Source organism: Panthera tigris, chromosome B4 (genome assembly GCF_018350195.1).
Source record: "Panthera tigris isolate Pti1 chromosome B4, P.tigris_Pti1_mat1.1, whole genome shotgun sequence".
NCBI classification, from domain to species: Eukaryota; Metazoa; Chordata; class Mammalia; order Carnivora; family Felidae; genus Panthera; species Panthera tigris.
Genome location: NC_056666.1, coordinates 72,393,498 through 72,410,960, shown reverse-complemented (window position 1 = coordinate 72,410,960; position 17,463 = coordinate 72,393,498). Strand labels below are relative to the sequence as shown.

At 36.7% G+C, this 17,463-nt stretch overlaps 1 protein-coding gene across 6 annotated transcripts in view; it reads right to left on the bottom strand.

The window, feature by feature from the left end:
• ARID2 (AT-rich interaction domain 2) overlaps window positions 1-17,463 on the bottom strand; it is a 178,707-nt gene that overhangs the window by 15,520 nt on the left and 145,724 nt on the right. For all 6 annotated transcript variants that reach the window (XR_006219909.1, XR_006219908.1, XR_006219907.1 and 3 more), the window contains 4 exons: window positions 12,916-13,054; window positions 12,737-12,822; window positions 10,878-11,001; window positions 10,699-10,790 (listed from right to left, as the gene is read on the bottom strand). Coding sequence is in view for 1 of the 6 variants with exons in the window: in XM_042992142.1 (XP_042848076.1) it covers window positions 10,699-10,790; window positions 10,878-11,001; window positions 12,737-12,822; window positions 12,916-13,054 (441 nt within the window). In the remaining 5 variants the exon portion in view is untranslated. The remainder of the gene's footprint in view (window positions 1-10,698; window positions 10,791-10,877; window positions 11,002-12,736; window positions 12,823-12,915; window positions 13,055-17,463) is intronic.

Below are 17,463 nucleotides of genomic sequence, written 5' to 3'. Positions count from 1 at the left end.
ATTCCCTTCATTAAGTGAAAGCAGGCAATATTTAGCTTATCATCTGAATGTGTCATCACTCCATAAAAGCAGCTATTTCTTTTTAATTATAACTTAAAAAAAATTTTTTTTTCTACAGAGTGATGCTGAGTGGAAGGATGGACAGTTATGTGGTAAGAAAAGCATAGTAAAAAGTCAATGGTAAAAGCTAGGTGAGGGGTGCCTGGGTGGTTCTGTCAGTGTCCAACTTTGGCTCAGGTCATGATCTCATGGTTCGTGAGTTTGAGCCCTGCATCAGGGTCTGTGCTGACAGCTCAGAGCCTGGAGCCTGCTTCGGGTTTTTGCGCTTCCCTCCTTCTCTGCCCCTCCCCCACTTTTTGCTCTTTCTCTCTCAAAAACAAATAAACATTTAAAAAAAAAGGCTATGTGACTGGTATATAGGTGTTCATTGCAAAATTATGCCAAGTTTACTTTATGTGTGAAAAATTTCACATTAAATGTCAGAAAAAAAAAATCAACCATCATTGAGATAACCCAAGAACTTGGTGCCTTCATTGAAATAACACTGGACTAAGGAGTTGGGCATTTTTTCATGTTTTTTAGCTATTTTGATATTGACTTTTATGTAGTTTCCATACTGTACACAGCCCCCAAAATGGCTAAAATTAAAAATTATAATACCAAATGTTGAAAAGTATGTGGAGCAACTGTGACTCTCCTACAATGCTGGAGGGAGCATAAACTGATAAAATCTCTTTCGAATTGTTTGGCATTATGTATTCAAGTTGTAATATCCTCTGAATCACCAATCATTCTTAAAAGTTCAATAGAAATATATACATATATGGCCAAAAACATGTACAGAATGTTCATAGTGGCACTATTTTTTTTTTTTAATGTTTTTATTTATTTTTGAGACAGAGAGAGGCCGAGCATGAGCAGGGGAGGGACAGAAAGAGAGGGCGACACAGAATCCGAAGCAGGCTCCAGGCTCCGAGCTGTCAGCACAGAGCCCGACACGGGGCTCGAACCCACAAACTGTGAGATCATGACCTGAGCCAAAGTCAGACACTTAACCAACTGAGCCACCCAGGCGCCCCGATAGTGGCACTATTTTTAATAGCCCCAAACTGAAAACAACCAATAAGCCTACCAAAAGTAGAATGGAAAAAACAAATTTGAGTATACTCGTGGAACAGAATCATATACTGCAAGAATATGAACAATGTACTGCTATATGTAACATGAATTTCACACACAAAAAAGATGAGTAAAGAAGATAACACAAAAGAATATATCCCGTATGATTCTACTTATATAAAGTTAAAACCAGGTAAAATTCTATGGTTAACATCAGGATAGTGATCCCACCAAGGAAAATGGGATAAAGGCAGTAGGGACTCAAAGGGGCTCTGCAATACTGGTCCTCCTCTTTGTTTTTTTTTTTTAATGTTCATTTAATGTTCATTCATTTATTTGGGGTGGGGGGGGGAAGGGGCAGAGAGAGAGAGAGAGAGAGAGAGAGAGAGAGAGAGAATCTTAAGCAGACTCTGCACTCAGCGCAAAGCCCCAGTGCAGCACTCAGTCTCATGAACTGAGATCATGACCTGAACTGAAATCAAGAGTCAGTAGCTTAACCAACTGAGCCACCCAGGCATCCCTCCTCTATTTCTGAACTTGGATGTTTCGTTATATGGGTGGTTCACTCTGTGATGGTTCATGGAGCTTTATACACTTCTGCTTTTCATATTTTAGGTATGATTTATTTAAAAAATTGATTAAACAAATTGTTTTACGTTTATTTATTCTGAGTGAGCGAGCGTGTGTATGCATGCAAGCTAGTGAGGGAAAGCCAAGAAGGGAGAGAATCTCAAGCAGATTCTGCACTGACAGCATGGCTCGAACTCACGAACCATGAGATCATGACCTGAACTGAACTCAAGAGTTGGATGCTTAAACCAAATATGCCGACCAACCAGGTGGTCCTAAACAAATTTTTAAATGAATTATGAAATTTCTACAATTTTTTCTAGAAAAGAAATAAAGTCCTATAAAACTTTTAAAGTAACTTAAATAATTTGAAAAGATATATGCACCCCTGTTTATTGCAGCATTATTTGCAATAGCCAAGATACAGAAGCAACCCAATTGTCCATCCATAGATGAATGGCTAACAAAGATGTGGTGTAAGTACATGCATGCACACACACACACACACACACACACACACACACACACACACTGGAATATTAGTCATAAAAAGAACGAAATCTTGCCACCTGCAACAATATGGGTGGACCTACAGGGTATTATGCTAAGTGAAAAAAGTCAGAGAAAGACAAATACCATATGATTTCACTCATGTAGAATTTAAGAAACAAAACAAATGAACAAACAGAAAAGAGACAAAAAACAGACCCTTAAATACAGACAACAAATTGGTGGTTGCTAGTGGGGAGGTAGGTGAGGGGATGAGTGAAATAGTTAAAGGGATGAAAAGTACACTTATACTGATGACCACTGAGTAATGTACAGAATTGTTGAGTCATTGTATCATACACCTGAAACACTTACATTATACTTCAATAATAAAAAACTTACAAAGTGGGATCAAATCGTTTTCCTCCTATATTGATGAATATTTTGATAAAGAAAAAAAACTTTCAAAAACTTCACCAATTACAGTATTTTTTCAAATTGATAGTTTAAAAATATTTAAAAATTTATTTTTAAAATAGTATTACTTAAAAAATATTTTACTTTGTTTTTAAAGTTTATTTATTTTTGAGAGAGACAGTGTGAGTGGGGAAGGGGGGGAGAGAGAGAGAGAGAGAGAGAGAGGTACAGAGGATCTGAAGCGGGCTCCATGCCGAGAGCAGACAGCCTGAGGCAGGACTCAAACCCACAAATTGCGAGATCATGACCTGAGCTGAAGTCAGATGCTTAACTGACTGAGCCAAATAGGCGCCCCAAAAGTATTCTTTATTATTATGTCACACGGATAAAACTTAGATTAATTTTAAATCACCAGGATGACTTTAAGGTAACAACTTCTTTTTTCTTCTTTCTTTCCCTTCTTTCTTTTCTTTTCTTTTCTTTTCTTTTCTTTTCTTTCTTTCTTTCTTTCTTTCTTTCTTTCTTTCTTTCTCATTAAATTATTTATTTATTTATTTTTGTAAGTAGTATCTACATCCAACATAGGGGCTCGAACCCACAACCTCAAGATCAAGAATCACATGCTCCACCAACTGAGCCAGCCAGGTGCCTTGTAACAATTTCATTTTTGATATAAATTAATATCTTCTACTTTTTGGGGTTTTAAAGAAATAAGCACTCACTAGATAAACAAAATATGCCCATTTTGTTGTATAAAATGGTATTCTTTCAATTTCAAATTTCAAGGTTTTTATTTTGTTATGTTTTACAAAGGATAAACATTGTGTCACTTTAATATACTTAATAGATAAGAAAAAATAATTTGTAAGTAGCATTAGTCAACACAATTTAAGACACTCAGCAGTTTGACAGAGTTTTTTCTTCTGTCCTTCCCAAAACGGTACCAAAATGATTTAAAGAAAATTTTCTGAAGAAATAAACCAGAAAAGCTTAGGACTACCGGAGGGTGAGGGATCAACTGAACAAAAATGAGGTCCTCTTGGTTTCCCTCTCCCATTCTGTTTCCAGAACACAGGATTTCACATTGACCCTCCTCCAAACTGCCCACCTCCAAAGGCAAGAAAATCAGAGATTCTTCTCTGGAGAAACAAAATCTCTCTTTAGAGACTGATATTTGAAGAGCTTCTAATAAACAAATTGGATCATTAGGGATCACCAAAAATGGCAATCACCAGTGACAAGTGGAGATCACATACTCAGAGCTTCCGATTAGCATGTTGATATTTTATTCTTAATTTAAAACATGAAGCCTGAATGCTCATTTGAGGAATTTACTTTTTTTGAGAGGAAAGAGAGAGAGAGAGAGAGAGAGAGAGAGAGCGAGCACAGGGAAGAGGGGAAGAGGGAGAGAAAGAATCCCAAGCAGGCTCCACACTCAGTTCAGAGCCCAACGCAGGGCTTGGTCCCAGGACCTGAGCCTGAGCCGAAAGCAAGAGTTGGGTGCTCAACAGACTGAACCACTATTGTGTCCTTTATTTGAAGAATTTGGAGGAAACAGAAAAAAATTTAACAATCCTAGCATTGATATCCTCAGAGAGATGAGAAAGCATTGTATTCAACATATGAACAGGGTGTTATAAAACAGCAACACTGGCATTCAGAGCTCTTAGAAATTAAAGCAGGATAGGCTAAGTAAGAATTCAAGAGTTGATGACAAAGTCAAGGAAATTCCCAGGAAATACATTAAACAGACAAAAATGAAAGCTAAGAGAGAAAAGAAAACTAGAGGATTAATCTGTGAGGGTCTAGCATCCAAAAAACTTAAGTTCAGAAATGGGGAATAGGGTCAATGGTTGGCAGGGAATTATAAAAAGAGACATTCAAGAAAAATTCCCATCTTGAAGGACATGAATCTCCTGATCGAAAGGATTCATTGAAATGAAATGCCCACTTCAATGATCACAACAACAAAACACCTACACTAAGACACAACATCATAGAATTTCAGAATATCAGAAATTAAGGGGAAAAAAAGATCTTGAACACTTCTAGGGGAGAAAATAGATCACAAACACAGGAATGGGAACCAGAAAGTTACAGACTTCTTAACAGCAAAGCTGAATGCTAGAAGACATTAGACAATGCCCTCACAGACTTTAAGAAAAAAAAAAAAATGGGGCGCTTGGGTAGCTCAGTCGGTTGAGCATCCGATTTCAGTTCAGGTCATGATCTCACAGCTCGGAGTTTGAGCCCCACATAGGGCTCTGTGCTGACAGCTCGGAGCCTGGAACCTGCTTCAAATTCTGTGTCTCTCTCTCTCTTTCTCTCTGCCCCTAACCCACTCAAATTCTGTCTCTGTCTCTCTCAAAAAAAAATGAACTTAAAAAAAAATGACTTTTCAATCTGGAATTCTAAATCTAGCCAAACTGTCATGAGTAAGAATAGGCTAAAGACATTCTCAGACCTGTGGAGTTTAATATTGGAGGATATGCTTTAGCACGATGAGGGAGTAAGTCAAGTAAAGGAAATAATTTGAATACAAGAGAAAGGGATTCAATATTGAAGGAATTCCTGAGAATGGCTATGTACTAGGCTTAGAAAGCAAGCTGTCTAGACTGCAGGGGAAAAAATGTAAAGGTGAGAGAGGTTTAACAACTGTGTTTGGGCATCTGGATAGCTTATATATGGGCTTGAGAAATAATTGTAATATATAGAGAAATCACCATTAGGTCCATAAAAAGCTAAACAAAAAGCAAGACAATCATTAACCCCAGAAATACAAAGAAAGAAAGAAAACTTTAATAACAGTAGCACTTGGATGAGCATCAAACAATCTGACAATATCTGATTTAAGATTTAACCGAAAACTGTGATGTAACAATGTTATGAGCAAAGGAAAAGCAGGGGAAAGAGAGGTTTTAAGAGTATTCAATTCTTTAGAAAGAATATCAACAGTTAATGTGTAAAACGGGTAAACTATGAAATAGTAACATAAGAATATTATAGAAATATGGAGGCAAGTACCAGAAAAATTAGTTCGAACTGTTGAAAGCTCCCTGTTGAAGGTCGGTAGGAGGAGATAAGTAGAGGACTACTATATTCCATTATAAGCTTTATATTACCATTTAATTTTTTAAATTAATCTTTATAGCTTTATTGATATAATTCATATACCATACAAATCACCCAGTTAAGTGTACGATTCGGTGGTTTTTTTAGAATATTCACAGAATTGTCTACCATCACCATGGTTTTAGAATATTTTCATCCTTCCAAAAAGAAACCTAATACCCATTAGCAGTCACTCCCCATTTCCCCCCAAATTCCTTTGTAGTTGTTTCAATTCCCTACTTTCTTTTGTGTATATACCCAGAAGTGGAATTGCTAGATCAAATAGCAATCCTATATTTAATTTTTAGAAGAACCAAAATACTGTTTTCCACAGTGGCTGTACCATTTTATATTTCTATCAGCAATGCACAGGGGTTCCAATTTCTCCACATCTATGTCAACACTTGTTTTCTTTTTCTTTTTCTTTTTTTTTTTTAGAGAGACAGAGAGAGCGAGAGATAGCACAGCTCAGGAGAGGGGAAGAGGGAAAGCGAGAGAATCTTAAGCAAGCTCCATAGTTAGTATGGAGCCCAACACGGGGCTTGATCCCATGATCCCAGGATCATGACCTGAGCCGAAATCAAGAGTCAGACACTCAACCTACTGAGTCCCTAAATAATAACCATCCTAATAACTGTGAAGTGGCTCTCACTGTGGTTTGATTTGTGCTTTTCTAACAATCAATAATGTTGAGCATCTTTCCATGTGCTTACTGGCCATTTGTTTATCTTCTCTGGTGAAATGTCTATTCAAGTCCTTTGACCATTTTTATTTTGTTATTTTATTGTATTTCATTTTTCGCTAAGTTTATTTTCAGAGAGAGAGGGAGGGAGAAAGGGTGCACATGAGTGGGGGAAGGGTGGGGGGGGGCAGAGAAAGAGAATCCCAAGTAGGGATTCTATATGGGACTTGAACTAACAAACCCTGAGATTATGACCTGAGCTGAAATCAACAGTTGGATGCTTAACTGACTGAGCCACCCAGGTGCCCCTGCCCATTTTTAAAATCAGATTGTTTTATGTTGTGGAGTTTTAGGAGTTTCTTATATATTCTAGATTTTAACCGTTTTATCATATATGTAATTTGCAATTATTTTCTGCCATTCTGTTATTCTGTTAGTAATGTCCACTGGTGCATAAGTTTCTAATTTTGATAAAGTTCAATTTATTTTTCATTTTGTTGCCTACACCTCTGGTGTCATATCCAACAAATTACTGCGAAATCCAATGTCATGAAGTTTCCTCAGATGTTTTAAGAGTTTTACAGTTTTAGCTCTTATTTCTGGATCTTTGATCCATTTTGAGTTAATTTCTATATGTGGTGTTAGGTAAGGGTTCAACTTTGTTCTTTTGCATGTGAATATCCAGTTTTCCCAGCTCCATCTGTCTTTTTCTCCTTGAATGGAGAACTGGCACCCTAATGCAAATCATTTGACCATATATGCCAGGACTTATGTCTGGGCTCTATTCTTCCACTGATTGATTATTATGTCTCTCTTTATGCCAGTAATACATTGTTTGGATTACTGTAGCTTTGTTGTAAATTCTGAAATCAGACACTGTGGGTCCTCCAACTTTGTTCTGTTTCAAGATAGCTGTGACTATTCAGGGTTCCATGAGATCACATACGAAGGTTAGAATGGATTTTCCTATTTCTGTAAAAAAATATCATTGGGATTTTGATAGGGATTTTACTAAACGTGCGGATCGCTGTGGGTAGTACGGACATCTTAACTATATTAAGTCTTCCAATCCATGAACACAGAATATCTTTCTATTTATGTCTGCTTTGATTTCTTTCAGCAATGTTTTCTAGTTTTCAGTGCACAAGTCTTCCACCTCCTTGGTTAACATGATTCCTAAGTATTTTATTTGACTGATATATTGTAAATGGAATTATTCTCTTTTTTCACTTCATTATTAGCATATAGAAAAGTACCATTTGATTATTAAATAAGACCCACATATTCTATTGATAAAGGTATATGAATCAAAAGGAAGAGATATATATTGCAATACTCCAGAGCTCAAAATTAATCAGAATGGAGATAAACTGCATTTAAACATTTTACATTATTCCAACTAGATTCTGCACTTCAAATTTAAAAACGTTGACATTTCATACTGTTCAGTATACTGTACAAGACTGAAGGTAAATTTCCACATATCTTCCTATCAACCTGCAATTTTCTTATTGCAGAGTTGGTTTTAGTCTAAAAAAAAAATCATACTCTGTTACTTATTCCACCAGAGATGGGAAATCTCAACAGAGAATAATCTTTTGCAGCTGATGTCCTATACTCTCTTTTTCACATATATAGGTTGCCAGATTCTGTAAGTATTCTTGCTAAGCCAAAATCTACATCTGGAGATGTCTGAGTGAGGTTCTGCAGTTCAACCTGGACTGGGAGGGTGAACGGTAAGAATTTAATGGATTGTTTTAATTCTTTTGGTTCTGCTATTCTAAGATCATAGTAACTGAAGATGTCAGAAGATGTTTGGAAAGTTCAGAGTTATATAGAAAATGACACTATCAACAACAAAACAAAAACAGCAAAATGAAAACTTTGGCTCAATAATTATATTAGATCTAGCCAAAGTGGCTCTGCTATAAGCCTAAGAATGTGCAATTTGAATGAGGTAAAATGCTAAGTTGTAAAATTTACTTTTATTTATTTTAAAGTTTATTTATTTGAAGAGAGTGGGGAAGGGACAGAGAGAGAAAGAGAGGGAGAGAGAGAGAGAGGGAGCAAGGCAGAGAGAGAAAGAGAGGGAGGAAGGGAAAGAGAGACAGAGGGAGGGAGGGAGGGAGGGAGGGAGAGAGAATCCCAAGGAGACTCCGTGTTGTCGGTGCAGAGCCTGACATGGGGCTCAAACCCATGAACCGTGAGATCATGACCTGAGCTGAAATCAAGAGTCAATGCTTAACCGACTGGACCACCCAGGCACCCCATATAATTTACTTTTAGAATTCGAATTATCTACACAAATTCTAGATCTCTAGAACTCCAGAAAAGAATGAATTTGTGAGACTTCTTTCCTTCCATGTGTCTATCAATCAAATACTTATCGAATTGCTATTACATTCCAAACACTACGGTAGGCACGGAGGACACAGAAATGAAAAATCAATATTCAATCCCTGCTTTCAAAGATCTCACCATCTAGGGTGGTAAAACACAATGTGTGAGGTGGACGTGAGGGATGTCAGAGGTGGGCTAGTGTGGAAGATGTCAGGAGGGGAAGAGGTAACCCCTGAGTTGAATCTTAAGGACGAATAGAAATTAGAAATTATCTACACATGTTAAGTACTGTGCCAGGTGTTCAGGCCACAAAGATTAATCAGAGAATGTCTACACATAGGTCAGTAGATGAAAAAAGCCATACAAAAACTATTTACAACACAAGATTAAATATTACGAGACAGGTTAAAAGAACAGAGAAGAACAAACGCTATGGGGCAGGGGAACATGGCACAGGAGGCAGCACACAAAAGCTGCTACCTGAACTGAATCATGAAGGGTTTCCAGATAATCAACAGACCACCACAGGGTAAGTATTGGAACAAAAGGTACCAAAGTGCAACGTGAAAGCGTCTAGCACAATTAGGAATCTGCACATGGCTTAGTTAGGCTGGAACTGAAATACAGGCTATGGACCACAGAGGGAGAGGGAAATACAGTAAGAAAAGGAGAAGAAACCATGTCACAAATGAAGAAGATGCTGGTGTTCTTATATGGTTACTACCCTTCATATTTCTTTTTTTGTGAAAAACTGCTTATTTTTCTTTTTGAATGTTAAGAATTCTTCTCATTCATCTGTGAGAACACTGTATACACTAAGACACAGTAACTCTGGCATTGCAAATACTGTTTTTTAAACTTTAGTTTTAAGTGTTTTCATCTTTAATTTACTGAAGTTTGATATACTCAAATTCATTGCTTTTTCTTTTGTAATTGATACCACTGTTTTTATGTTGGGAAAATCCAGTTGGATGGTTACTGCAAGAAATATAAAAGGACCAAAGCAAGGTCAAAATGCAGGGAGTGGGGAGAACTAAGGTAGATTCAGGATATATTTAGGAGATAGGACTAATAGTATTTAAGAGGAGAGAAACTCAGAGAAAAAGTCCCTAACTAGAAGTCAGGATGCCTCAGAGGACAACTTCTCAAGAAAAGAGCCTGAGTCAGTTGAAAACACAGAAGGAATTCTAGAAAATTACAAACAAGCTTCAAGGGAGACAAAGTCCAAAAGTAACCAACAGAACATTCCACATTTGCTCTCTTAGAATTATTGATTCTAGTTTCTACAGATCTATAAAATCCTGAGTTTCCTCTTGCTTAAGTTCATAAGAAAGTAAGTTTTAAACTTTGATGGCTTCATTAAAATGTCAATTACTGAACTAAATTCCATTCTAATTCCACTGGATTCAAATGACACACATTCACTTTCCAACTGATCCTAAGGTTTCCCTTTAGTAAATCCACTTTTTGCTCTGAATTCTATGGCCAGAAAGATTAACTTAATAAAACAAATTAAAAGAACATCTTCTAGTTGTTTCAGCGTCTACTTTTTTGGCTTTTATGTATCTATTTTTAAAGTTTATTTATTTATTTTGAGAGAGAGAGAGAGAGAGAGAGAGAGAGAGATAGCGTGAGTGGGGGAGGGGCAGAGAGAGGGAGAGACAGAGAATCCCAAGTAGACTCCATACTGCCAGTGCAGAGCCAGATGTGGGGCTTGAACCCACAAACCCCAAGATCATGACCCAAGCTGAAATCAAGGGTTGGATGCTCGACTGACTGAGCCACCCAGGTGCGCCTACATTTTTGGCTTTCGAAATCATGTTGGTCTGATGTTGGCATAAGCTTTTGGACATATTCACAAAATTGATGAGAAAAACAGTGAATAAAACACAGTTATCTAGTTTTATTAACTCACATGTAGAAGTAAAATAATCTAAATTCACTTTGGCTGTAGAAAACAGATTACTCACCTGCGACCACATTCTGAATATTTACCAATATTTTTTAATATTAAGGCAGCTGTTAGTCGGATGTGTTTAGTTATTGGTCCCTCTTTTTCATCCTTAAAAAGAAAGGAAAAGAAAAGAATAAAGATCTAAATCATACAGTGCTCACACCTTTACAGATAAGGCTTTCAAGGTTTGCTTACTGTAAAATCTCGAAAGACAAGGTTTCTTGATCCTCTCCTAAGGGCCATAAGGGCAGCACTGGGATGATTCACAATGGCCTTTTGTGCTCTAGGAGTTGAACTTGTGCCCCCTACAGCAGGCTGCCTACATTGAGGAGAGAGACAGAGATTGTTAACATGATGCTGCAGACAGACTGACAAGGATGACCAACCTGCCAACCCCTCAGGTGGTTACTTTGAAACCAGATATCAGATAAACACACGCTCCAATGGCCCAGCGTTAACTTTGTTTACTTTGTGTCAGCGGAGGCAAAGGGGCTCTTAGTATCAGGGTGAGGTTTCCAGTCTTTTATTTTCCAATCTATCAATTTTAAAGCTAACAACAGATGTTCTAGTGTAGTCCATCTTTAAAGTTACTGTGCTGGTAAACAAGCAATCAAAATCAATACAACACAGTATCAGAGCTATGGAGTTCAGATTTTGAATGTAATTTGAAGATTTTAAAGGAAAAGAAAATAGTCTACAATTTGAGTTGCGAGTTATTTTTGCTAAACAGTACCTAAGAGCACAATAATATCACCTAAGAATGTGTTGGTACAGGTATAGGTCATCCAGGAAAAGAGAACCTTATGGTAGTAAGGAATTACGCTAAACACCACGTTTTCACACTAGTACTTTGTTTCATCATTATCTGATTATTTCAATCAATCCTTTCGATTTATTTCTACTGTCCTTTATGAAAGATAGAGAATGGAGGGACTGCAGAGATAGGTTTTATATAAAAGATTCAAATTATGCTAGATTTCCTTGGCCAAGCAGAAAAATTGCATCACTATCTGTTGCATTCTTGTGAGGCAATGGTGGAAAGAACAATGGACTCTCACATGAGGAAACCCTGTCTATTTCTGACCCTGTAACTACATGTATGACTTTGAAAATTTCAGTTTGCCCCTCTGTGCTTCAGGTTTCATTCACATCTGTAGTATGGGTCTATTTCTGGCACTTCTACTTTTTTTTAAATTAATTAATTTTTTGAGAGAGAGAGAGGGCCAGTGAGAGAGAGCAGGGGAAGGGCAGAGAGAGAGAGGGAGAGAGAATCCCAAGCAGGCTCTGCACTGTCAGTGCAGAGCCTGAAGTGGGGCTCAATATCACGAACTGCAAAATCATGACCTGAGCTGAAATCAAGAGTCGGGTACTTAACCAACTGAGCCATCCAGATGCCCCTTATCTTCACATTTTTGAAAGTTAAACATATGATTTAGGTTACAGAATCTATAACTAAAGGACTCAGTCAGAAACAGAATAGGAGATAAATACTATGTAAATTTAATAAGGATCTTACGGGAATCTATAACCAACTAGAACTTGACCACATGCATTACAAGTATGTGTTCATGAAATAACAGGTAAATGAATAACCATATAGTAAGTGTGATATGTATACTCTTACAATCTTCACATGACACCCTGGTCTTTCCTGAGAGAAGAAGTTGTAAGAAGAAATCTCTTTGCCATTATCAAATACATATTCAACTATTTTCTCAAAGGACAAAGAACCATACATACATTTCCAGTTTACAAAGCATTTCTCAACTATCACCTGTCACTACTTCTCATGACTTGTCTACAAATTCGAATCAAAACATTACAGTTACAAATTATTAACAGAGCATGCAGTCTAGCCAATATGAAAAGTGATGTTTAGAGAATTTAAGCAATTGGGACAGGGCCCAGGACTGGGTCACGGCAGAGCTCCACCTAGAACCTAGGTTTCTGGTCTCCTAATGCATAAGGTTGTCTTTCATTGTTACTCTGTTTTGCCTAGTTTTCCTGCTTTTTCCTTTTGCATGTACAAGAGGAAGTAAACTCATGGTCCTTACTTGGTAGAAGATTTTTGACTTCCTGCTTGTCCTGGTTCATCTTGTTTTAATCCTGCAAGCAGGGCATCTTTTGAACAGTGCTTATCCTTTTTGAGAAAGAGGAAGTAAAAGGATACGCATCAAGATCTTTAATAAACCAGAGGAGTTACTGACCAAATAGTATTAGGAAGAAAGTATACCTGTAAGTGGGTAATAAAAGAAAACCTCTGTCGCTGAAAAGGCTCACAACCTTCCCAAAGACATTGCCCTGGATACACATCTTTTCCTCCATGTTCAGTTGCTGCATGGTAGAAAACCTGTGAGGGTGTCTGAAACCACCTAGAAAAATAAAATTGGTAGAAATTTTCTGACATTTGGATACATCTTTTGTAAATTAGAAAACCTGCTCTACTAATACAAAAGCCCAAGATCAATATACAGCAATACTAAACAAAATAGTATAGGCAAATCTCACATTCAGTTCATTTCAAAGAGTATTTTTAAACGATTTTGAAAATTTTGCTGTTTACATTTCTAAATCAAATCATTCAACTATACTGAAGACTTTTGGTAATTTGTTTTAAGTTTAATAGGCCTCATTTGCAAATCCCTACCTTCAATGAAAGTCAGCTAAGAATCTCTTTAAAGAAAGTATCACTTTAAAAACAAAACAGAGAAATAATTTTACAAACAAATACCATACTCTGTTATACCTTTAGAAAATGTTTCAGCATTTACTAGATTTCATATTACATATAATAAACTCCAGCATATTAGTTCTAACAATGTAAATGCTACAAATTTTGTTAAGTCTGGCTTTTTAGTTGAATTCACATTTTGTTTGTCCATCTCTCATTTCTCCAACATTATACTCACTCACATATCTGGGGGCTTAGCAATACAAATGTCTGAGTGGGTAAGTGGCCAAGGACACAAACCTGAAGAAAGTCAGATACTATTTTCCTTTACTAATTAGAATACATGGCAATGAAAAGAGAATACTGGAATCCAGACAGCAAAGAATACATAAAAGCCTTCTATTGCTAATTAGTAACTCAAATATCTGCATAATGAATATCTTTAAAGTTTATGGCAGAGCTCTCTTAAGACTTGATTTTTTACGCATGTCATAAAAGTATGTCTATATATAAACTAGTTTTTAATGTGCAGTATTTATACAATATTTCAAATTAGTAATCCTTCAGGAGATGACAGACATTTTAAAATAAATAAGTTTGAATTAAGAGTAATTAAATATTGAATTATAAAAGACAATGTCAAAAATCATCATATCATTCATATTCATTTATATGAATATGTTCCAAAAGTTTATTGTGAAGCTGTAATGGCTTAGAAAAATTAATATTGTTAAAATGTCCATACTACCCAAAGCAATCTACAAATTGAATGCAATCCTATCAAAATTCCAATGACATTTCCTGCAGAAATAGAACAATCTTAAAATTTATATGGAAACACAAAAGATTCAGAATAGCCAAAGAATCTTGAGAAAGAACAACATAACTGGAGGCATCACACTCTCTGACTTAAAACTATATTATAAAGCTACAGTAATGAAAACAGTATGGTATTGGCATAAAAACAGACACACAGATCAATGGAACAAAATAAAGAGACCAGAAGTAAACCCATACATATATGGCTGATTAATTTATGACAAAGGAGCCAAGGATATACAATGGGGGAAAGGACTGTCTCTTCAATAAATGGTTTTCGGAAAACTGGACAGCCACATGCAAAAGAATGAAACTGAACCACTATCTTACACCACACACAAAAATTAACTAAAAATGGATCAAAGACTTGAATGTAAGACCTGAAACTATAAAACTCCTAGGAGAAAACACAGGTGGTAAGCTCTTTGGTATCAGTCTTGGCAATGATTTTTTTGGATTTGATACTGACAGCAAAGGCAACAAAAAGCAAAACTTAGTAAGTGGGACTACATCAAACTAAAAGCTTCTGCACAACAAAGGAAAGGCAACTTATTTAATGGGAGAAAGTATGTGCAAATCATATATCTAATAGGGGATTAATATCTAAAATATATGAAGAACTCATGCAACTCAATAGTGAAAAATAACCCAATTAAAAACTGGTATAGGATCTTGGGGCACCTGGGCGGCTCAGTTGGCTGAGTGTCTGACTCCTGATTTCAGCTCAGGTCAATGATCCCAGGGTCATGGATTGAGCCCTGCGTCGGGCTCTGTGCTGAGCTTGGAGCCTACTTAAGATTCATTCTCTCTCTCCCTCTGCTCTTTGCCTGCTTGGCGGGTGCGCTCTCTCTCTCTCTCTCTCTCAAATAATAATTTAAAAAAACTGGTAGAGGATCTGAATAAATATTTTTCCAGAGAAGATAAATGGATGGCCAACAGGTACACAAAAGGGGCTCAACACCACTGTTACAGAAGTGCAAATCAAAACCACAATGAGATTTCACCTCACAGTCCTGTCAGAATGTCTAGTATAAGAAAAAAAAAAAAAAATTGACAAGTGTTGGTGATGGTGTAGAGAAAAGGGAATGTTCACTGTTGGTAGGAATGCAAAATGGTGCAGCCATTATGGAAAACAGTATGAAGGTTCCTCAACAAATTAAAAATATAATGACCATATGATCCAGTAGTCCTACTTCTGGGTATTTATCTGAAGAAAATGAAAACACTAATTAGAAAAGATATACACATCCCTATATTCATTGCAGTATTATTTATAAAAGCCAAGACATGGAAGCAACCTAAGTGTCCACTGGCAGATGAATGGATAAAAAAGGTGGTGGTGTACATATATGCAATGAAATATTACTCAGCCATGAAAAAGAACAAAATCTTGCCATCTGTGACAACATGGATGGACCTAGAGGGTATTAGATAAAGTGAAATAAGTCAGAGACAGCCAAATACTGTATGATCTCACTTATACATGGTATCTTAAAAAAACCCAACTAAGCTCACAGACAAGGAAAACAGACTGGTGGTTGTCAGGGGTGGGGGGTGATGGGTGGGCAAAATGGGTGAAGGGAACAAAAGATACAAACTTCTAGTTATAAAATTAGTCATGGGATATAACAACAAAGAAGAGCTTATTGTGAAACTAAAGTTAATAAGTACATTTTCACTTTTGGAAGTTCTTTTAATTTTTAGTACTCACAATATGACTGGAGATCTAATGATTGTCACCAGGAGGCATTTCTTATTGTGTTTTTAAGATTTTGCCTAAATACTATAAATTATTAATGGAAAAGTAAAGGTGTTTGTGCAAGCGCATGTGCACACACACATTCACCCAAATCCAAATGTACTGTTACTAGTCACTAGTCAAAATGATACCTGTATTGAACCTATTCTGTAGTACATTAAATTTTTACAATACACAAAATTGATGAATTTACCAGTCACCAGCAAAAGGGATAAAGTTAGTGCTTCTTGAAACCAACTTAAATTACTAACTATATAAAACTGTGTATATATACAGTTTTAAGATTACAGGGAGTTTCAAGTGTTCATCACTTTCCCTGCCCAGCACAGAGTCTATTATTTCCCTCTTATCTACTACCTTTCCCCTCAGTCTATTTTCTATTTATGCGACTACTCCAGTCATACAAACCACTCACTGATAATGGTACAAGGTGAAGTTCTAGTATAACTATGAATGGAGTTGGCTGCAGTGATCATATAAGGGCGGAAAGGAGTTAAGGTTTCCAAATACGTTCGTAAATGGAATATCTGGATTTCTAAAGCTTAAATGTAACTTCAAGGTAAAACAGATACTGAATTTTCCGAATCTTATGGATTTTTCTGGAATGGGGTAGGGGAGAAAATAAAGGTGGGATGCCACTACTGCTTACTAGTGTGTCTAGAACAATCTTCCTTACTACTACCTTTCCATCAATAACCTACCCTTGCCACCCAAAATAAAAAAACATGTTCATTTAAAGAAGCCAGAGAAATCGAAGAGTATCCAAACAAAAATAAAAATTCCCTGTGACTTAATTACACCTATATGGTGTATTTATATGAATTCAAAGAACGCCTTTCACTAAGACACTTTACTATTATCTGACACGTGCAATGTGAATGGCACTCCCCTCCCCCTGGTCCCCTGATGTGCACAACCACGTGGAAGCACTGGGCAAGCAACATTTCTGAAACGCATTCTACTTACTGGTAATCTTCCTTTCAGGGTGGTTATGAGGCTTAAATCTGATGATCCACGTAAAGTCATTTGGCAAATATTAGGCCAACAATAAGTGAGAGCTATTATCATGATCACTAGAAGTAGTCACAGCAGTCAGTGATGGCACTAGTGACTCTTGTCTTTTCACCTTGCCCATATGACTCACCTCCTACCCTCAGACCTTGTCCACAACTACTCCAAAACTGCCAAGCCTTGCCCCATAAAGTTTAGTCCACCTCCAAGTTAATGCTCCCGACTAGTAAGTGATTGTCATCATTACTTGCGACTCACTTTAATGATTTCTGCTCCTGAAAACATTCCCCACAGAAACTGCTCCAAACCTTTCACCTTTTGTTAAACACTAAACTTCAACCTGATTATTTCAGAGTTTGTCTTCCCCTGCATACTGTGAGTCTGTGAATTCAGGGATATTACCTTATTGTTATATGTCTGAAAAAAAGGGCAAATTACTGAAATAATTTAAGTTTATTCTAGGAGAACTGCCTTAACTTCTCTATATTAAATTTTCTGTCATTACTCCCACTTCCCCCTTC